At 58.2% G+C, this 21,919-nt stretch overlaps 1 protein-coding gene and 1 long non-coding RNA gene across 3 annotated transcripts; both read left to right on the top strand.

The window, feature by feature from the left end:
* The first annotated feature begins 5,013 nt into the window (after positions 1 to 5,013).
* Positions 5,014 to 6,521, top strand: LOC120324484. Its single transcript, XR_005565836.1, has 2 exons — positions 5,014 to 5,091; positions 6,098 to 6,521. It is a non-coding gene; the product is annotated as an uncharacterized LOC120324484 (long non-coding RNA).
* A 1,290-nt stretch (positions 6,522 to 7,811) lies between these two features.
* On the top strand, positions 7,812 to 20,852 carry DUSP14 (dual specificity phosphatase 14). Of its 2 annotated transcripts, none has more exons than XM_027751578.2 (3): positions 7,812 to 7,928; positions 16,945 to 17,040; positions 18,785 to 20,852. In XM_027751578.2, exon 3 carries the CDS (start codon positions 18,906 to 18,908, stop codon positions 19,500 to 19,502), a length of 597 nt encoding a protein of 198 aa, XP_027607379.1. In that variant the 5' UTR covers positions 7,812 to 7,928; positions 16,945 to 17,040; positions 18,785 to 18,905; the 3' UTR covers positions 19,503 to 20,852. The 2 variants fall into 2 exon arrangements, with proteins under 2 accessions (XP_027607379.1, XP_039243243.1); XM_039387309.1 differs by lacking the exon at positions 7,812 to 7,928 and adding an exon at positions 8,154 to 8,337.
* Positions 20,853 to 21,919: the final 1,067 nt, after the last annotated feature.

Genomic DNA, 21,919 nt, shown 5'->3' with positions numbered 1-21,919 from the left:
ATTATATATAATCCCCCGGTTTCAGTCTTCGACTTGTTGGGAAGGCTGGAAATTACAGCCACTGCAGCCTTTGGGAACAGGAATAAAAAGACACTCAGAACTCAACGTTCTCCCACAGAAATTAAGGAGTGAAGAGCACAAAGCTCCTGTTGTGGGGTTTTACTCCCTCAGCCTTGTCAGCAGCTTGCCCACTGACCAACAAGCAGTGAGGAGGAGCAACAAGTTACTGAACACACAACCCCCCCATCAGTACAGAACATTTGGATTTGGCAATAATTGGATGATGAAGATGGTTCTTTGCAGATGCAGCTCGGCGTGGCTTATTGCACAGTAAATTGTTTGTCAGACTGCTTCCTGCTAAGGTGTAATGCTGGAATAATGTCCCATAGAAAACCTGACAAACTAAAGCAAGTGGCGTGTTGGCTCTCAAGTTTGGGATCTCATGGAAAAGATTAAGTGAGCCACAACTACACCGATACCTGTTTAAGGGGTTTGGGTTTGGGTGGTTTTTTCCCCGAGAGTAATTATCCTGTGGACCTGAGGTGCCACTGAATGTGAAGTATTTTGGTTTGTAATAAAATCAAAATGACTTGAAACAATCTTACATCCACGTCCCTGGACTCGGAGGGAGACTGTAAAGGTCACGCAGCTGCCTGGATCTGTATCCATCAGCTTCTCACCAGGAGAGGGGAGATAAACGCACAACAGCAGCTGTGGGGATGGGACGGCTGCACTTCCTAGAAAATAATGCTATTTAAAGAAAAGCAGCAGTAATAAACTACATGTTGAAGATTAAAGTCTGTAGAAATTGAGACTCTATAACTGGGAATGCTGAGGGAATGACACGGTGAGCTGTAATGCCTTGGGAATGTGTTTCCCACTTTTAACATTAAACAGCCAAACTGCTTTTCCTTTGCCCGGCCTCCTGTGCCGTGAGTTGCACCAAAAAGCCGTAGAGGAGCCAAAAACTCCAGGACCTGCTGGGACCATCCCGGGATCAGCCACATCCTCACCCGCTCAGTGACATCCCTGTGCCCCAAAGGGACCCGAACAGGCCCGTGAGTGTGACCTGCTGCCAGCCCTCACCACGGCCACGGCCCCACAGCCGTGTGGCCCCACACACCCCACCGAGGCACAGCCACCAGAGACACCCCAACAGCAGGATTTGGGGTACGGATCTGCTTGTCACATCGGCTGGGGCCATTTCCCAACACTCCGGGAAGGTGGTTTTTTTGGGAGAAAAGCTGCCCTGAGCTCCCGGCTGCCTCTCCGGCCCCTCCTTTAAATCCCAGCTCCTCTCCTCACAAAATGTCTCCGTCACCGCGTTCCAGACCCGGCTCCCCGAGCTCGCTGTCGCCTCGGTGTCACTCAGAGAGGCTTGGAAGGGGGATGTATCTTTATCTGGGAGGCGCCGTGCGCAGCTCTGGCACTGTGTAAGTAATTAACACTGATGAAAAGTTGGGGTTGCCATGGATATGCTGCTCCAGTTACAATGCGCGTCTCTCCCCCTGCCCAACCCTGCAGCCCCCCGGGGGGATCAGAGCCCCGTTCACTGCCAGGCCGGGGGGTGGTTTTGACTGGGGGACTCTTAAGGGTGAGGCAGCCAGCTGGGATGTCGGGGAGGATGGTGGCTACTCCAGCTGCTCCAGCCCTTGACACTGTCCGGCTCCTCTGGATACTGGCTTGGGAAGCAGCACCTGAGGTTTCCATGCTGCCCTGCCTCACCCCAACACAGGCTCCCTGGACAGCTCCTGCCAGCGAAAAGAAACACAAGAAAAAGCTCTTTTTGAATACCTCAAGCTGACCATTCATGCCTTTACTGTAAAAAAAGGAAAAAAGCCCCAAACAGTCCACACATTCCTTTTTTAAGAGCTTTGCTGCTAATGGGCCCGCACTTCACCTCACCTGTTCTAGTGGAAGGTGTCCCTGCCCATGGCAGGGGGTTGGAACTGGGTGAGCTTTAAGGTCCCTTACGACCCAAACTGTTCTGGGATTCAATGATTCTATGATTCATACCTGCCTTGAGTTAGCATTACACACCTGCCTAGTGCTAGTTTAGGGGGGAGGAATTAAAAAGAAAGGGAAAACAAAGGGAAAACCTTCAGCTGGGGGTTGTTTCAGTGGGCTGCTGTGTGGGTCCCACACACAGAGCACTCCGGGAACGCCAAGCCCTCACTACACACCATGGGCTCACGGCTGAGCTTAATTAGAGACTCAGGTGAACATGAAAGATTAAATATGGAACAAGGCCGGGGACTGGCAGGAGATGGGCTGTTTGGGATCTCGGGACCTGCAGAATTAGTGACACCAGGGCTGGGGTGACGTGGGAAGGCTGTGGCTGCTCCAGCCCAGTGCGGGCTTAGTCACCACTAATGAGGTATGTGCGGGATGAGTCTTCTTCGGGGCTGTGTTACCCGCCTGTCATTAAAGCATCAGTGCTGGGGGATTTTTTGGGACTTACAGCTGCCGTCACACCAGCAGCAAATGCACTCGGCCTGCTGGTGACTCAGCCCGGGAGGTGGGGGCTGCCTGGAGCAGATCCCGGGGGCTTGTGCCGCCCCGGCACAGCACGGGCTCCCACCAGCTCCCACCGCGCTCCCCACGGCTGCCCAGCGGAGCAGATAGCGCCGATAACGAAGGCATGAGAAGCTCTAGTTTTAGTGCCTGCTCAAATTCCCATCAGGTTGGGCCTGTGAAACCTAAACCACCTCCTTGGGAGACAAACACCGCGCTGGAACGGCGGCTTTCCAGCCGCGGTTGGAGAAACCCCAGAGCTGCCGTCCTGGGAAAGGGAAAAATCCAAACCACGCAGCAGTGCCCCATGGTGATCTCTGCCCTGCCAGCAAACTGGCTCGGTGACCTGCCGGGAAAAACCAGCACAGATTTATCGGTGAGTGTGGAGAAAGCACTCACAGTGACACAGGAAAAGCAGACGCGTTCCCGCTGCGCTCCCCGTGACTGCAGCTGATGGAGAGTGTCGGAGAGCGAACCCACCAGCAGCCTCATGCACACAAATGCCTGCAGCCCCCATCCCCCTGTGCCCCCATCCCACCATGGAGACGAACATGCTTCCACAGAGGAACCACAAGCCAGCCCACACACACCAGCCGTGTGTTGTCACTCCACGGCAGCGCTGGGCCAGGACTGTGTGGGAACCCAACAGGTGAGACAGAGTAGGGAAGAGCATGAGGAAACCAGAGATGGGGTCAAGCAGCAGTTTGGAGCACACAGGTGTCCAGCGTTTTGGGTCTCTGCCCCACTGCAGGCTCTCAACAACCCCGAGCAAGGATCACCCTTTGCTCCAGGGAACACACCCTGGGATTCCCTGAGCTCTCCATACAATCACCAGCATCTCATTTCTTCTGCAAAGCCTGTCTGGAAAGTCAATGTTTTATGAACCAGCATCTGCAGACACCAGCACTCCCCAGCCCTTCCCATAAAATGGGGATGGGAGCTCGGAGCACCCTGTGCAGTGCTGGAGGGACAGGCACTGCCAGAGCACCTTCCAGGCTGGGCTTCCAGGGGATGTCTGGGGAATCTGGGATGGGGTGAGCCCCCAGCTCAGCTGGCCAGGAGGCAGGCAGTGATGTGCAGGCTGGGATGGGGGGGAAGGGAGGGAGCCTTGGTGGGAGAGGCAGAAGGAGCAGCGAGCGCCTTTGGGGAGGCTGAGCTGCCAGGCCACGTCAGTCACCAGCCCTCACTGCCCAGCCTGGCCACAGAGTCTGTCCTGGGGTGTGGGGAGGGGGTCAGGGAAGGACACAGAGCATCCCCTCTGGGCCAGGCCGGAGGCACACATGGCACAGCTCTGGCTGCACAGCCCCGTGACTCAGCGGGCGAGTGCCCGATGGAACTCACCCCACCCTCCCGAGGCCAAACAGCACCCAGGCACCCTCTGTGCCCAGCATCTCCCCGAGGGAGCTGCTGAAACACAGCCCATACCACGGGGTCCCTGCACAATGCACCATCCCTGCACCCCTGCTACTGAGGGGCCTCTTCAATGCAACAAACACACAGTGGAGCCGTGATCCTGTGGAGTTCAGGGTCACCCAGAGCCCGTCAGAGGGAAAACTGGCCTTGGGGCACAGGCAGCCCGACCAGGTGTCCAGGAGCAGGCAGGAACCCTGGGATGCATGGGCAGGGCACGAGGATTGCCCCATGGCCGAACACAGCCGGGTGCAGCACACCCAGGCTATGGGAATGCTTCCCGCTTCACCCGCTGGCCCTGTGAATCACAGCACCCATGGATTTGGAAATGATCACACATCCTCACAGCCAACTGCACCTCGGCCACATCCCAGGAGCCCCTCAGCCCAAATCCCCCTGCCCAGGGAATGTGGCCGTGGACTGGGATATGCTGCCCCTCTGCTGCTTGTGCTCCTGGAAAGGGATCAAACCCCTGCCGTGCTGTGACTGCCCTGTGGTGCTGTGAAATCCCTGCGGTGTTGTGACATTCCTGCCTCCCCGGCGAGGCCTCTGCTGACCCACATTTGGCCACTGAAATCCCACGTGGTGACCCAAGCTCGGGTTTTGTTCTCTCCCATTAAGGAGCTGCAGCTCAGGGATCTCTGCTCTGCGCTGTCACCTCGCATTGAGCGCCAGGCGGCCGATGGCTCCGCGCCTGGATTTGTCCCTAGGAGATCACTCCCGCCTCCCTTGGGTCCCTGCCGCCATCAGGGAGGCCAGGAGGGGAAGGCAGCACCCCAAAATCATGCCACAGCCCCCCTGAAGGCCTCCAAGGTGCCATTCAGGTGGGCTGCGGGAGCTGCCAGGACACTCAGTGCCTGTCACACTGTGGTTTGACCACCCTGGATGGAGTTGTTGCTCCCAAAAACCAGGAGGTCCCAGTCCCTGGGCTTTTTGCCTCACATAAGGACCTTTTTTTACATCACACCCATGCAGGCGGTGGAAGGCGGGGAAGAGTAAACTCTGGCGTAGCCATGGAAACTGGAGAGGATGGATGGATGGATGGATGGGTGGCGGCGGATCCAGGCACTGCCACAGCCGTGCAGGAGGCAGCCACCTGCTCCCCACTCAGCCTGCGTGACCCTGAGCACACCTTGATACAGAGCAGGAGAACACCCGGTGATTAAGGTAATGGCCCTAACGACCAGTTAATGGTCTGTGGTCGGATGCTCCCTTCGGGAATGTGCCCGGGACCCACGGACCCAGCAGGGTGCGGATCTGCCAGGCTGGGCTGGGTAAGGTGGGTTTCACAGATTCACAGAATATCCCGAGCTGGAAGAGACCCACAAGGATCAGAGTCAAGTCCTGACCCTTCCGACACCATCACCCCCAAAGGCACTATGGGGTGCCATCAAGGGGGGCTGGTCCTGCTTCAAGCATCTTGTCCCCACACAGTCTTTGAAACTTTTCCAATAGATGCACAGTTCCTATGGGAAGGGGGAAAACCTGCCCACAACACCATGTGTGCCTTACAGAAGAGCTGCTGCTGCCCTACCTGACCTGGGCTGTACCTGGTGGGAGCACGGGCTGCCTTCCCAGGGCTGGGGGTCCCACAGAGGCCCTGCTGTCCCCCCATACCAGGGCAGAGAGCGAGCAGGTACCTGAGAAAGCACCCACTGCCCAGCCCCTCCCCTGTGCTCAGGAGCAAACCCTCACTGTCCCACCTGCCCCTTGTACATCCATCCTGGCCAACACTGTTGGCAGGAGGGGTGGGGGCCACCAGCAGCCCCCAGCCACCACTGAGTGCCCCCAGCTCCCAGGAGTGAACCCTTGCCCAGGGTTCAGTGTGGGGAGGAGCTTTGTTCCCTGCTGTCTTTGCTGTGTCCCTGGGTCAAAGGCCTCCCAAGTTTCCCTCTTCACATCTTCTATCCCACACTACGAACGCATAAAACTCCCGGCAGGGTGAAGGTTAAAAACACGAATTACACCAGCATTGAAATCACCTGTGCAGTTGTGTGAGTAGTTAAAAACCACCCAGGACAAGGAACTGGAGCTGTGCAAGAGCCTATTTCTCATTCAACAGTGATGAGGGGGAATGAGGGGTTTAGATAGTTGGGGAGGGAACCCCAGAGGCTGCAACCCCAAAATCCATCCTTATTGTTCCCTGTGCTGCCTGTGGCCAACACCACCCCAGGTTTGCACCGCCAGGGCTCCACTCTCCAGCCAAGGGCACAGTGCCCCGACCTCAGCTCTGGGGGGACACCCCAGGGGGCTCAGCTGTCTCTCAGCTTCTCGTGGACTTGTGATCACCTGGGGATTCTTCTCTGCCCCCGAGATGGTGCAGCTCCAAGGAAGGCAGCAGAGGAAGAGCAGAGCTGATGCAACACGGAGGCAAAGCAAACCTTGGAGCTCAGAGAGCCAAAACCCTCACATTTTCATTTTTTGGCCTTTTGAGGTTTTCTTAATTTGTCTATTTTTGTTCCTCGCCCACCTCTGCGCTGAGTGTGACGCGAGCCCTCGCTGGAGAGGCAGGGTTTTAAGGGAGAGCGCTGGCTGTTATAAAGCAGTGAAGCTCTTGGAAAAACAGCCTCTGGAGCAATAAACAGATTTGGAGCTGAGGGCTGTGAGGGACGGCTCCATCTGGGCTGCTGAGTCATGAAACCTGCCCGAGCGAGATACCAGCCGAGGGCTCGGGCTGGGGGAAGCTTCCTATTAGGGATTTTGGCTATTTCGGTCTGAGCGTGCGACAGCAAAACCGGAGAGCGGACAAAAGCGGGCTGGGGTGGCCACGCTTCGCTCCAGCAGCTGCGGGGTTACGGTGGAGGCTGCCCTCCTCCTCCTCCTCCTCCTCCTCCTCCTCCTCCTCTTCCTCCTCCTCTCCCAGTGCCAGCCTTGTCCCATCCCTGCCATGGGGGTGAGGTGGTGGGAGCACACCCTTCACCTTCACCCCCCAGTTTCCAGCCATACTCTCCCCTTTGCCATGCGTATTCCCCAGCCCCCGGCATCCATCCAGAACGATCCCAGCCTATGGCATCCCTCTCCAAGGACCTGAGCCCACTCTGACATGGGCAAGGGTCCAGCCTGGCCCCCAGCACGGTGCCAGGAGGAGCCCTGGGAGTGAGGGTCCCCCGGGCCACCCACCATTCCTTTACCCTGCTCCCAGCGTCGGGAGGAACAGTGGCTGTGGCTTGGGATGTCCTTGTCACAAAAAACAGGCTTCTCTCTGTCCTAGGGCTGACCCCCTCCCCACCGGGCACCCACCGAGCCAAGGGATTTGTCCCCACGCGCTGGCAGGGTTCCCACGGGGACGTGACATGTCCCATCCCTAACAGGGGATGTCATGGGCCCTGCCACATCCCCGCATGCTGCCGTGTCCTCAGTGGGACCCTGCCACATCCCCATGTCCACAGGGATCCTCTCATGGCCCCAGAGGGGCCCCACCATGTCCCTTCATTGACTTTGACACATCCTATCCCCACAGGACGCCTGTTATGTCCCCACAGGGACCCCTGCTTGTCCACAGGGACTCCATCGTGTCAACAAAGTCTTATTCCCACAGGAACCACGCCACATCCCCATTGGAACCCACACTTGTCCCCATCCCCACGGGGACCCCGTTATGCCCCCACTGGAACCCTTACTTGTCTCCACCCCAACAGGGCCCCCCCACTTGTCCCCACACACGGTCCCATCCCTGCAGGGATCCCCACTCGTCCCCACACAGTCGTATTCCCGCCGCGTCCCCATCCCCGCAGGGCCCCCCTGCCCCACACACAGCCCCTTCCCCACAGGGGCCCCGGCGGCGGCGGCGCCTTTAAGCGGGGCCGGTCTCCCGGAGCCCCCGCCCGGGGGCCGGGCCGGGCCGCCCCCCGTAGCCTGGTAACGGCGGCTCGGCGGGCGGGGGCGGCCCCGGCACCGCGGTCAGGTGGCACCGCCGAGACGGAGCCGGCCGAGCACGATAAAAGTCCCGGCCCGCCGCCGCCGCCACGGCCGCGAGGGAGCGCGGAGCCGCCGCCGGAGCCATGGTAGGGACGGGCCGGGGCGGGAAGGGGGGAGCCGGGGCACGGGGAGGGGGCTCGGGCTGGCCCCGCGTGGCCGGGCTGCGGGGCCCCGCCGTTCTTCGCCGTTCCCCGCCGCGTTTCCAGCGCCCCGCGCTGCCCCCGGCCCGCCCCGGCCGCTCGCGGTGCCCTGCGGGGGGACCGCCGGAGCCCCCCGGCTCTGCCCGCACGGGCGGGACGGGGCCGAGGGGATCCCGCCCCCCGCATCCCTCCGGAGCGGGCGGTGCGGGGGCTGTGCCCGCTCAGCGCCCCGCGGATGCGGCCCCGCTGCGCTCCCGGCCGGGGCCGCGCTGGGACGGGGCAGCGGCGGCTCTGCCGGGGGTGCCCGAAGGAGCGGGGCGCGGCAAGAACCCGGCGGCCGGTGCTCAAACCCCGGGTAAGCCCGGCGAGGGAGCGGGGTGTCACCTCGGAGCTGCACCAGAGCAGCCCGGGCAGAGCTCGGGTGGTTCCTCGACGTGGAACCAGCCCCAGCCCCACCGCGGGCTCTGCCGGAGCGGGGCACCCGTCCCTGCCTCCTGCCCTGGACACTTCCCTCTCAGCATCCGTCCTTGGATCCTGCCCTGGGCACCTCCAGGTCGGCACCCATCCCTGGATCCTGCCCTGGGCTCTTCCCTCGCAGCATCCATCCTTGGATCCTGCCCTGGGCACCTCCAGGTCGGCACCCATCCCTGGATCCTGCCCTGGGCTCTTCCCTCTCAGCACCCATCCTTGGATCCTGCCTTTGGCACCCCCAGCTCTGCACCCATCCTTGGATCCTGCCCTGCGCTCTTCCCTCTCAGCACCCATCGCTGGATCCTGCTCTTGGCACTCCCCTCTTAGGACCCCTCCCTGGCTCCTGCCCTGGGCACCCCCTGCTCTCAGGGCACGCTGGTGCCACCAAACCCCGGCTCGTGCCTGCGGCTGCCCGGCCTCTCATCCAGACGGGTTGTGTGCGTGGCCCTTGACTCAGCTCCGGAGCAGCTGCTTTGAGCAACACCAGTAATCAATGAGTGGCATTTGGCTGTAGGGAGATGGGGCAGGATTATAACCTGTTCGACTGGGCAGCAAATGAGCCTTTTATTCTGGAGGTTTGAGTGTCGGCAGATGCCCTAATATCATGTTGCAAGTTCGGTTTATCCCTAATGCCCCTGCCACAGGAATGGTGGAGGATTAGCACTGACAAAACAGTTTTCCCTGATGATACACTAGATCGGCCGTCCCTGCTCTGGCAGGGAGTGGATTCCTCCCCCGGGCCTCGCTGTAAACCTTGGTGTGTGCTTCGTTCCGGTGGTTGGGATGAGCTCTGTGGCACTCTGGTTCCCAAGGAATGAGAAAGAAGGGTCCCTAATTCTGGGGGCACCGTGCTGCTCCTCACTGGCAGAGATCTGCCGCCACGACTTGGCTGATGTGACCCTGCTGAACGTCGGGGGAGCAGTAATGCAGCAGGTTTTAATCGATTTATGCCCGGAAGGTGTGAACGTGCAGCTCTGCCTGTCCTTCCTGCCCCCGAGGGCTCGCCTGGGTCCTGGGCACGGGCACGGACATTCCAGTTTCCTCCAGGAACAGAGGTGAACTCTCAGGGATTTGATCTGAGCCTTTGCTGCGCTGCAGGGTCTGCTCTAGGCTTTGGCACCGCTTCCGTGTGTTGGTCAGGGCAAGATGGAAATTTGCATGGCTTAATTCAATACCTGATCCCAGCTGGAATCTTGGAGCTGGAAAGGCAGAGAGCTCATGCTGCTCTAGTGCTAGAAATGCACAGGGTGTGGGGGAAACCTTCTGTCTGAGCCAGACGTCATGGGAGGGAGGAAAGGGATGCAGAGCCTGCTCAAGAAAGTCTCAGACCTCTACTCTGAGAGTCGGTACCAGCTTTGTCCCAGGGAAGCAGCCACCTGCACATCTGGGCATGCAAAAAGAGGTTGGGAATGAGGAGAAGGGAGAAGGCACCTGGGCATGGCAGTGGGTACCAGGAGCAGCTTCTCTCCCACTCACCACACACTGGCCCCACCAGAGCTGTTTACACGAGGCTGTTCACCAGAGAAGCCTTCCAGGCTTCCTGCTACCACCTTCCTTCCAGGGTGGCTTTCCCTAGAAGGTGGGGTAATGCCTCAAACCAGGCACGGGAGCTTCTCCCAGCCCCTCCTCTCCGGGCACACAACCCTCACCACACCCCCCCCCCCCATTTATCACTTCCAAAAAGACACTTTGAGCGACCATAACACAAAGGGAAGTGTGAGCATGTAGCAGAGAGGGCTCTGGCATTTGGAAACAGCTGAGAAATCTCTGAACAGCAGCCCCAGCTCCCTGAATGCTTGGGAATGAAGCTGGAGAACTGGAGGCAGATACATTGCCCACACTCCTGGGGCACCTCTAGTGCAGGCAGCTTGTGGGCTCAGCTCTGTGGCTACTCCCTGCTTTAAAAATAATATAAAATAGTAATAATCAGGCAAATTTGAGTTTCCCATCAGGAAGGAGCAACAGGTGCTGCCATGCTCACCACAGCAGGGTGGGTTGGGGTGTCTGGACTGATGGGACTTTAATTGTCCCTGTTTCCACCATCCCACCCCACAGAGGGGGGTGGTTGTGGATCCTTCCCTTTGGAGGAGGCTGAGCAGCAGCTCAGGGAGGGGAGAGTCCTTCATGGAGGAAATGTGGATTTACACAGTGTCCCTAAAAAATGCCACTCCCCCAAGCCTGAAGCAGCTGGAATGACCTCCTGGGAGGTGTGGGGTGCTGGCCCCGTGCTGCTTGCACGGGAAGCAATCGCTGCCTCGTGTAAACTTGATTTCCCCCCAGCTGATTAAAACTGGCCTCTCTTCCTGTTACCCTGCACAACCCCATCGGTGTGCTCAGAGGTGACCTCATTCCTTACAGCTGCTGTGGGCACATCCTGCTGTCCTCCCTTCAGCTGCACTGCCCTGTGCCCAGCTCCTGCCTGGCCTTGGGAAGCGTGGGGAAAGCATGGGCAGCCTCTGCCCAGCAGGAATTCCTCCAGTGAGGGTTGTGTCACCGTCAGGTTTATCAGGGTGCCAGGCTTTGGGACCCCCATGAGAAGTTGGGCTGTTCAGAGCGTGCACCAGTTGGCACTGCCCCTGGAAAAGGCCCGGGTGAGCACCAGCATGGAAGCACCTGGCCGTTTCCAGGACACGTTGCAGTGAATTTGCAGCTGCCTTCAATTTGATGGGGTTTGGGGTGGGCTGGGGCAGAGCCCGGCCACAGCAGCAGCAGGCACAGCCCTGGGCCCGGCAGGGTCACACACGAGCAAACACACCAGGTCCCTGTGTTTTGTTCGGCTAACAGGGAAGAGATTGTGTCCCTCCTGTCAGCTGTGACTGCGCAGGGCACGGCTCCGGAAAAAACAAGGCTCCATCTTGCAGCACCCCGGGAGCTGGAGCCAGGCGTGGGTCTGCTCCCTGAGTGTGCCCCTCTCCTCCCCATCCACATCCCCCCCGGGTCACACTTGGACACAGGGAGCAGGGGATGGAGCAGGGGAGCTTTCCCAAACTCCGCATGCAATCCAGATGCCATCAGCTGGTGCTGAAATGATCTGTGGTGCTTCACAGCAGACAATCGGGGCTGGAAAACAGCCCTGGGTGTTCAGCCGAGTATGGAGCTGATGCTGCCCACAACTGTTGGGTCCCATTTGTGCCTTCTCAAGGCTTAATTCTGGTTTTTAAAGTGATTGGTTCACCCACCCAGAATTTTTAAGCAAGATGCAGGTGGCCACACTCCTGGTCTGTCCTGGGCGAGCCCCGTGCCCCCGCTGTGCTCTCCAAGGGACTGGCACGCAGAGCAGGGTGTGCAGGAGCCCATGGCTCTGAAAGAGCAAACGTGGCTTTAAAAAGGAGGATGGTTTGTTTTTCTTGCATCGAATCCTCTCGCTGCTTGCCGAGGGAGGCTTGTCCTCAGAGCAGAGCAAGGATTTTATAAATACCAGCTTGCTCCAGGTTGCGCCCGCTCCCCGTCTCACTCCGTCCCTGCGGCCGGGAGCTCTCCCTATGGCCAGAGGTTTGGCTGGCAGCTGGCAGGATCCAGCTGCCGAGTGGAGAGGAAGCAGCCCTGCCTGTTCCCACTCCAGAGCAGCACAGAGGGGGGGGTGGCTGTGTGGCAGGATCACAGCGTGCCCGTGGGCAGATCCGCCGCCTCGCCAGGGAGACGGTGACAGTGGGAATCCGGAGTCAGTGGAGCTGCCGCCCTGCCTGGCAGCCATGGGCCCTGCCCAGCGGGCCCAGTGGCATCATCCTTGGACGGAGCCTTCCAAAAACCTCACCGCCCATTTTTCCTGCTGTGTTGGTGCCGGGGTTGTCAGGGAGTGAGGCTTTGGCTGGCAGCGAGGAGGGGCTGAGGGAGGGCAGAGCACGGCTGGTGACCAGATGCGGGAGGCAGCGGGTGAGGTTGCCAAGCCCTGGCCTCTCCCAGGGCACCCCAGTGGTGCCGGTGGGAGGGAGACGAGCCGTGCCACGGGAGTGTCGGCTGTCACCCCTCGGAAGGCAGTGGCAGCAGGCTGGGACAGGCTCCTCAGGGATCACCAGCCCGGGGAGCTGGCTCGGGTCATGGGAGCAGCCCAGACTCCAGGCGTGTGGGGGAGGCAAGACTGTGCTCGGGGACTAAATGTGCTTGATCCGGGGTCGTTGAGCAACGAGCAGGTACTCGAGCTCCCCGTGACAGCGGGGGGCTGTGCGAGGAGTGTCTTGTGGTGCGTTCTGGGCACGATTCCCTTTCTTCCACGAATCCTCTGGGAAGTTACTGGTGTGTTCTGGCAAGCGCGGGGAACCCGGCTGTGCTGGGAGCTGCCCAAGCAGCCAGGCCTGCTCAGAGCTCCGGGCAGACAGATTATTATCTTGATTTAACATCTGACAGCTCCCATCCTGCGCTCGCCGAGAGGCCAGCGCGGGCTGCGAGCACAATCGATCAGGGGTCGGTCGCGGCATCCTCTGTCTCAGCCCAGACCATCCCGCCGTCCCCGCCTGCTCCCCTTCCTCCTTTTGCATTCCAAACCCAAACCACTCATCCCTTCATGGCGAGGATGTGCCGCTGGCTCTGCCCCGCGCTCCGAGAGGAGCCTGTAATGGCTCCGGGAGCGCATCCACCACAACCCAAGGAAAGAGAGCAAGGACCCGGCAGAGCAAAGGGCTGCAGGAGGGCTGGGAAGAGGAGCGAGGAGCCGGCGGCTCCCACACGTCCTCTCCCCTCCCGGCTCTGCTTCAGCCTCCCTTGGACTCTGCACAAGCAAGCCCTGACCCGAGAATGGCTGCAGTTTGTGCTCTCTGCTGAAATGTATTTGAAATGCCACTCTCCAGGACCATTTCTGAAGCAATTTGCTGTTCAGCCTGGCTGGGAAGAGCCCTGGGCAGGCTCGTTCATTCAGCGCCTGCGATATTGACTCTTCTCTTTACTGCAGGATTAGAGAGCATTTGTCATCTCCAAAATGAATAACTTTTCCTCTCCTGGGAGGGGGGAGAAGGTTTGCCTCAGTACTGACATTTCACACACCCAGCCCACAAACCTGTTTCGAATCCCAGATGATGCTCTGGGAATAAAACCAGGGGCTTCAGTGTCTCTGCTCCACCAGTAGAGCAGGGCCCACCAGCCCCCTGAGCCTCCTCTCACCCTAAACCTACAGTCCAGGGGGACAGGAGTCTGGGGAAGCTTCCACCTGTGCCAGGTACCAGCTCCATTGTTGTGTTACTGACACAGAACCCGACACAAACTGCAGGGCTTTGTAAAGTCCCTCAGGGACAAGCCACAGAGGCACTTAAAAAAGAAAAGAAAACTAAAAAAAAAAAAAAATCCCCCAAATCAGAGCAAACCATCCAGCAGCACCAGAATAAGAAGGCAGAAGCTCAGACTTGCCAACTCATTGTCTAGAGCCCGACCAGCTCTCCCTCCTGTCCTGGAGATCACAGTGTTTAACTCACATCACCCCGTGTGCCTCTGTCTTTTGAGCTTCCAGAGGTGTTTTCAAGCCTTTCTCAGGAGGTTCAGGAACCAGCAGCGCTTTCCCATGGGAATTTCAGCCTTTGTTAGCAGAACTGCATTCTCAGGAATGAAAGCAAAGAGAAACAAACTCCAGCTGTTGCAAGATTTGGAAGAGCAGAGCCACGAGCATTGCCAGCAGCAACTTTTCCGAGGGGCTGCACCACCAAAGCACAAACCAAGGCATTGCTGTATGGCTTTGGAAACCCCCTTGATGGAGAGGAGCAGGAAATCCAGCCCGGGTGGGATACAACCTGCCTTCCATGGGAGCAGCTGCCACGGACAAAGCACCTGCCCCTTCTCCTGGGACAGGTGAACCACAGAGCTCAGCCTCCAGGTACAGCAGAACACGCAGAGCCCGACAGGAGCAGCCAGACCCACCTGAGCCGTGGAGCTGAGCAGAGCCAGGGGATGCAGGATGAGATCCTGGACATGGTGGGTGCTGGAAAAGTGTCCCTTCTCCGTAATCCTGCACCTGAGGATGGTGCTGGCCAGGAGCTCTGGGAAAGGACCTGGAGGCTTTGAAGAGCAGACTGTTCTCCAGGCTGTAATTACCCACTCGCTTCCCCCACCCCTGATTATGCAGATGAGAGCAATGGCAGAACCCACCAGGCTGCCGGGGAGGGGGGAGGGAAGAAGCTGCACCGGTCCTGCCCCTGCAGCACCAGGGTCCCCAGGGACCTCCTGCCACCCTGGAGGGGTCCCAGCCCTCCCTGGCTGGGTCAGCACGTGGCACTGGCTGTTCTGTCTGCATGAGCAAGACCAAGGCAGAGTCTGGAGAGGGATTTGCTGGGGGTCGGGGCTGTTACAAGATTAATTATTTCGTTAGTTGGAGTCAGCTCAGCAAACAAGGCTATGACGGTGGGAACACCTGGTTGCTACCAGCCCATCACCAGCCAGTCTTTTCCCAAAGGACCACACTGCACCATCTGGGAATTTCAGCCCTTTGCAGGAAACCACAATCACATTCCAGCTCCTTTGGAAGGTACTTTCAGTGCTGCTTCAGGGACAGTTCTGGATCCCAACCCTCGGGTGCCCTGCCTGGTGCTGGGGAGCTCCTGTGGTGACAAGGCAGCCGGGACAGGCCCCAGCACCCCGAGGGTGCTGGTGTGACCCCCCAGCCTATGCCACCACTCAGAAACTCCAACCAGGGAACATGGGAGACGATGTGGGGTCTGTACTGCACATGAGATGGTCCAGCCTGGCTGTGCTGGTGCAGCTCCCACAGCAGAGGCTGAAGGAGGCAGCCGGTGCCTCTTCCCGTGCCAGGAGCCTGTTGTGCCACCGGCCTCCCCAGGTACTGCAGGTGGCACAGCCAGGGCTGGGCTGTCTGTGTCCCTTATTTGATCTTCAGATATTTTCCTCTTTTTTTTTGCACCCAGCAACAGCTGGGAAGAGGCTTTTCACTCCTCTCTCTCTCTCTCTCTGCTTTAGCACAATGACGGGGACTGCTGCATGAAGAGCAACAGTGTTGGATTGCAGCGGGATAACACGGGTGTGCTGAGAAAGGCAAATGGAGTTTTGTGGGAGCAAAACAGCAGGCTTTGGGCAAGGCTTTGTCTGAGCTGGGGCCAGGCAGGGGGTGCAGCTTTGGGGCCAGATGAAGGCTCACACAGCCTGGTGGGAGCTCCCGGTCTCAGCCGAAGGCGCCGCACCCAGCAGGAGCCGCTGCCAGCCCAGGCAGACGAGGCCCCTTTCATTCCCAGCTCCCTGCACGCCAGCAGCTGCTCAGCCTGGTGTGTGTGGGCAGGAGCGTGGCTCTGTCACATGCCTGAGACAGCACATCACAGTCAGTGGCATCCCAGGCAGCTCCCGCTGCGAGCGCCGCGGAACACGGGAAGGGACGCTGGCACCTGCCCCTCTCCCTTGGTGGCCTTCCCCTGTGTCTGGGCAGCATCCTGAGCCACCAGGCACGTGCTGGGAGCACAGCAGCCTTATCTCGCCTAAATAATGAGCTCCTCTCCAAAGCATTCACTCACTCTTGGCCAAGAGCTGCTCAGCATCGAGCAGAAGCCGTGCTGCTGCTGTCAGCCATTGGGAACCCTGGGGATATAACTGGCATGGAACAGGTTGCACAGGGAAGCTGTGGCTGCCCCATCCCTGGAAGTGTCCAAGGCCAGGTTGGATGGGGCTTGGAGCAACCTGGGCTAGTGGAAGGTGTCCCTGCCCATGGCAGGGGGTGGGACTGGATGGGCTTCAAGGGGCCGTGCCGGCGGTGCCAGGAGTGGGTGGTGGTGCTGGGAGTGGGTGGCACGCGGGCGTTTGGTGCCAGCCTGGTGGCCCCAGAGTTTGCAGAGCAAGCCCAGCCTGTCACATGCAAATATCTGGATAAGTTGCTGCCTGCTAACAGGAAGCACTGTATGGAAAGCAGCAAAGCCCTTCCCAAACTACCCTTGGAGTGCTCCGGGTGCCCCTGGGAGCAGCTGGAGGGTCTGCCTTGCACGGAGCTGGTTTGGAGCAGGCGCTGCTCTCGCTCTGCCGGGGTCCAGCAGCATCTCCCAGCTGCTTCACCTCCACTCTGGGGGCTTGTGGTGCTTCTGGTCTGGCAGAATGAAAAGGCGATGTTGCCCCATCCTCCACTTTCCAGGAGTGGAATGCTGTGGCTCTGGCACCAGCTCTGCCCCTTCCTGTTCACCCCGTACTTCCAGCAGTGCCTCAGGGAACAGGAGCAGGAGCTCCCCACCAGGTGGCTTTGGACACCATCAGAAGGATGCAGAGGTGTGTCTGGAATTTAGCACCTGGCAGATGCTAAAGGAGACATTAGAGCAAATTAATTACTTAAACTATTTAATATTTTTCTGAGCCATGATTTTTGTGCCAGGCTCAGATTCCTCTGGGCCTGCCATGACTGTGAGTGCTCTGTTGGCAGGAATTGGTGACATTACAGTGTCGGCAGCAAGTGCCCTCCCAAGGCCTCTGTCTGCCCCACGACCAGCAGGGAACAGTGATCCTCCCCCCCAGTTCTTGGACAGCCACCTAAATCAGGTCCAGTGCAGATCCCAGTAAAATTCATGCTCTCTTCTCTCCCCAGGTCAGCACTGGACACACTCTGTGAGCCACCCCATCAGCACCCCGCGACATCCCGGTACCGACCCCTGATTTGGAGCAGGACAGGTTGTGACCAAGCGTAAGTGCTCCAATCCTTTGTGTTGTCAGTAAAAGCTGTTTGAGAGCAGGGATTTCCCCTGCTCAGAAGACTTCATTCCTTTGCAAAAACACCCCTTTCCTTGCTGCTCCTGCTGGGTGACTGTGTTGGGGTGTCCACGGGGGAAGCTGCTGTTCACAGCTGCAGCAACAAGGAGCTCTTGCTCCTTTTTGGGGCAGGAGCTCTTGCAGCTCTTTGGGCCCACGGCTTCCGGAGCTGCTCAAGTAAGTGCCAGCAGGGAAGAGCCACAGAAGAGGCCTCATTATGCTCATTAAGTTCCTGCACCACAGAGCCAAAACTCCGCTGGCAGCGGAGCGGGCGATCCCACCAGCCACTGCTGGGACCTGCTGGTGCTTCCCAGAGCATGGGATGTGGGCAGACACTGCACCAAGGGCTGGGGAAGCCATAGCTGGGGTCTCTCAGCCCTTTGAGGACCCTCTAACATAATTAGAGTGAACTGCTGGAGGGACAAATCTGACTCCCCCAAGGTGCTGAGCATCCCCCAGCTCCTCTCCAGCAGTGCCAGTGACACGGGTGGGCTCAGAGGTCCCCGGGCAGGGCAGGGCCTCTCCAGCCTGCACAGACCAGAGCCTCTCCCACGGCCCATCTGCAGCTGGAGAACTCACAGACTGGCAAATTATTAATGCTCCAGGGCTCATCCCCTTGGTTGTAGTTTCCCTACTGGCTTTGGAAAGGCCCTAAAAGAGCAGAGGGAATCAGAGCAGGGGCTGTCCCGGGGCGATCCCGAGCCTTTGGGGCACGTGTCTCTCTCCAAAGCATTAATGGCCAGTCTTCGCGAGCGAAGATTTGGGAAAGGTCATTAACCCTTCCAGCCTGCGCAGTGGATTTTTAGGTGAGACACAGCGTGCGCTGAACTGAGCCCACCCTTTAGTCCTGAGGTTCATCTGCCGGGGCCGAGCAAAGCTTGGACAGTGGCAGTGAGGTCCCCAGGATGTAGGTTTGTTTAGAGTGACCTTCTCTTAGGTGGATTGCCTTCCACGGCTGACGAGCTCCACCTGCCCAGGGGGCCGGGAATCGAACCCGGGTCGCAGCGGTGAAAGTCAGACACTCTAACCACTAGACCACCAGAGGCCCCCTCCAAAGCATTAATGAGGCGTTAAAGCAGCAGCAGAGCCTCCCCTGTCCCAGCCTCTGCTTGGGTTTTACTCTCAGCTTCTGACATAACCAGGTCACTCTTTCCACACTTCCCCTGCTTCGATGAGAGCCGGTGAGTGATCGGGTGGACGTGACTCACCGCCTTTCCTAATGAGCGACTTTCCTCTGTTTATGTGCTTTGGCGGGGCCTTTGGTACACCTAAAAAAGGAGAAGGGTGGCACTGGGGAGAGGGCAGGGTGCTGTAAATGACTGGCATCTGCTGTTCCTCACCATCCCTCTGGACTCTGGCCAGCTGTGAAGCTGCTGGGTTTGAGCATGGAAAAGGTGTAGCTCATCTTCCACGTGCTGATCCGGGTGAGATGCTGCCTGGGCCCACAGGTAAAGCCTCAATGAGTAATTGGGGCTAATTAGGCTGGGAGATTTTTTGTTGCTGTTCTGTCCAGGCGATGCCTGGGAGCCCAGTGGTGATGAGCACTGTGAAACCAGAGCCACGTTCCCCACGGAGCTTTGCCAGGCCACAGCAGGGCGAGCTGGGGTTTCCTGTTCCCTCGCCCAGACACAGCTCAGGGACGGCTGCCCCTCTCACGTGGCCTCACTTGTGTTTTGCAGTGACTAAGCAGAGGAAGCTCTCGCTGTCCTGCCACCACCACCAGGCCAGACAATCCTTCCCTTGGCTGAAGATCCCATTGAACCTCTTCCCATAATGGAAGCGTGAGTGCCAAGATCCTCCATGACCTCCAGAAGCCACAACTCCTTACCGAGAACTCTGATGGCTCCACGAATGCTTTCCGAAGGTGCCCTGGGGGGCATCGCCCAAATCACCCCCTCGCTGTACCTGAGCCGGGGCAGCGTCGCCTCCAACCGGCACCTGCTGCTCTCCCGGGGCATCACCTGCATCATCAACGCCACCATCGAGATCCCCAACTTCAACTGGCCCCAGTTTGAATACGTCAAAGTGCCTTTGGCTGACATGCCCAACGCCCCCATCTCCCTGTACTTCGACAGCGTGGCCGACAAGATCAACAGCGTGGCGCGGAAACACGGGGCCACGCTGGTGCACTGCGCCGCCGGCGTCAGCAGGTCGGCCACGCTCTGCATCGCCTTCCTCATGAAGTACCACAAGGTCTCCCTCTTCGAGGCCTACAACTGGGTCAAGTCCCGGCGCCCCGTCATACGGCCCAACGTGGGCTTCTGGAGGCAGCTGATAGACTACGAGAGGAAGCTCTTCGGGAAGACGACGGTTAAAATGGTACAGACGCCCTACGGCATCATCCCAGACGTTTATGAGAGAGAGAGGAGACCCCTGATGCCTTACTGGGGAATTTAATGGGACTGCAGACAGGAAGCACAACAGAAGGGACGCGCTATTCTGAGACAACCAGACTGGAGACATTCCCTTCTTCTTCTACAGCCAACTTTGATTCTTTACCATACAGCAGAACCTCAATTCTCACCTCACTAACCTGCAAGGCCAACGATTCCCTTCAAAGCATTTCTCTCTATGGGGATTTCCCATCTGCATCTCTCTCATTTAGCAGAACCAGGTCTCCTTATGAGTTTATTCCTTCCATAAAGCCTCCCTCCTTTTTTAGTCAGTTTATTAGGGTCCTCCAAGGAAAGGCCTAAGAGGCATTTGGCAGAGTTGATGAGCCAAGTGCGCTTTGTGACGCGGTAGTAGCCTGGATATTTCGTTATAGCTTGTTTGCTTCCCTGCAAAACCCTGTAGTGGCTCGGGAGCAGCACTAGCACAGAGTGAACAAGGCCCTGCTCCACGGCAGCAGGTCTTCCAAGCACCAGGAAGTCTGGAATACAGGGCTGTGGTGCTAGTGCTGGTGTTTTCTTTAACATCCATAGTGACTCTCAGTATATAGTGTTTGAGATCTTTAGTCAGCTCTTAATCGTATTCAAAGTTAGAAAAAAAAAAAAAAGAAAAAAAGTGAATCAGTCCGTGTCAGCCACAAGGAAAATAAAATTTGAACGATTCAAATCAAATAAATACAAGATCCTTTTTAACTCATTCCACACCAGGGCAATAGTCCTGGAATACACTTCAGCTACTGGAAATTGCTGGTGTGTTTTGCGGGTGGAAAGTCGACAGATCCTGTCCAGATGTGGCTCAAGACAGAAGCAAGAGGGTTGAACCCGCTGGACAACCAAAGAGACGTTCAGGAATCCGTGCACGGCCCCCTGCCCGAGGGGCTGGGCCGTGTGTGTGAACATTCCAGCAACCACTCCGTTGGAAGTTGGTAAATCCGCTTGATTCTCCAGCTCCGAGCCCGGTCATGATCTGCCTTAGTCCATTTCCAAATCACTCCATTCCGTCCTCAAGGTTATGCTGCATTCTGGGATTATTCCGCGCCAACGGATCTGTCCACCCTCCCGGCCGGGTACAGAGGCTCTGCCTCGTGCTGTGTGTGCCAGGAGTGATTCCAACCCCAGCCTTTCCGTGGGAGAAGCCTTCCTGCAGCTCCCGCCCATTGCTCCCCTCCCGGCAGGGAAGGGACTGGTTTCCCTGGAGCGTCACCGGAACCCAGGAGAGCCCCATTCCTGAGGAGACACCGGTGTCCTCTGCCCCGGGAGGAGGAGCAGGCAGATTGCTGGATGCCACGATCGCTGATTTAAATGAGATTCTATACTTGTAAAAAAAAAAAAAAAAAAATCAATAAAGATCAAACCAGAACATGTGTTGGTTTCCTGTTCCGAGCGGCGCTAATGGAGCTCCGGGAGCAGCGGGAACACGGCGTGAGGTGGAGCAGCGGCTTTGGGCAGATCTGGACCCGAGCCTTGAGGAAAACACTGCGAGCTGTTCCCAGCACTCGGCTCCCACCTCACAATCCGTCCTGCCGTTCCTGCTCCTCCTCCCAGCAGCCGGGCAGTCCCTCGGGCTGGTGCACTCTTTGCACCTCCCCGAGTCCCGTGGGCAGCCGAGGTTCTGAGGAGCAGCAGGCCTGGCTGAAGGGCTCTCCCAGCTGGACTGTGCTGTGTCAGGGTGGCACGACCGGGTCCTTGGTTTCCCCAGACTGAAAGTCATCAGGGCTGAAATAAATACTGATAAAGCCAACACAAAACTGTTCAAATGGCCTCAACCTCCCTGGGCTCAGGAGTAAAACCAGAGCTGGCTGGAACAGAAGTCTAGATCAGAGTGAATTTGCCACAGAGGCTTCGACCTGTATCTCTGACCCAGAATCTTCCCATTTACTGGAGACCCCAGAGCAAACACCAGTGGCTGAGACTCACCCAGGGAAGGATGGGGAGCTCTGTGGTTCCCAGACTCCAGGAGGTCCAGTGAGGATGCGGGAAGTTCACAGACTCCAAGTGAGGCCGGAGGGCACTGGTTGGGGGGTGGTGGCAGGACAGAGCTCTCAGCCCCTGTGGGAGTCACTCCAACTGTGGTAACCCCATGGAGATGTCCCTGTGAAAAGTCACTGCTCGTTCCTCTCCCTTCCACGGGCATCCAAAGCCACTGTTCCCTGAATGCAGGGATGTATTGCCCCCACTCCCTTGCAAACCCACCTTTGATCCTTTATCCTGGATGCACATAGTCAAAACAGCCAGAAACCCCCCCAATAGTCACAACACTGGTTTTTCCAACAATATCCACACAGGGATCCTGGTGTCTTTCACCACCACGAGGACAGGAGAGTTTTCCTCCTGCTTTTCCCAGATGAGTTTTGTCCCACTGAAATAAAGGCGAGGTTTGCCATCAGCTGCTTCCAGTTCAGGTTCCATGGCTGTGTCCCAGTT

Source organism: Pipra filicauda, unplaced genomic scaffold (genome assembly GCF_003945595.2).
Source record: "Pipra filicauda isolate LSUMZ 115617 unplaced genomic scaffold, ASM394559v2 scaffold120_size2142806_pilon, whole genome shotgun sequence".
NCBI classification, from domain to species: Eukaryota; Metazoa; Chordata; class Aves; order Passeriformes; family Pipridae; genus Pipra; species Pipra filicauda.
This window is presented reverse-complemented; position numbering and strand designations above follow the sequence as displayed.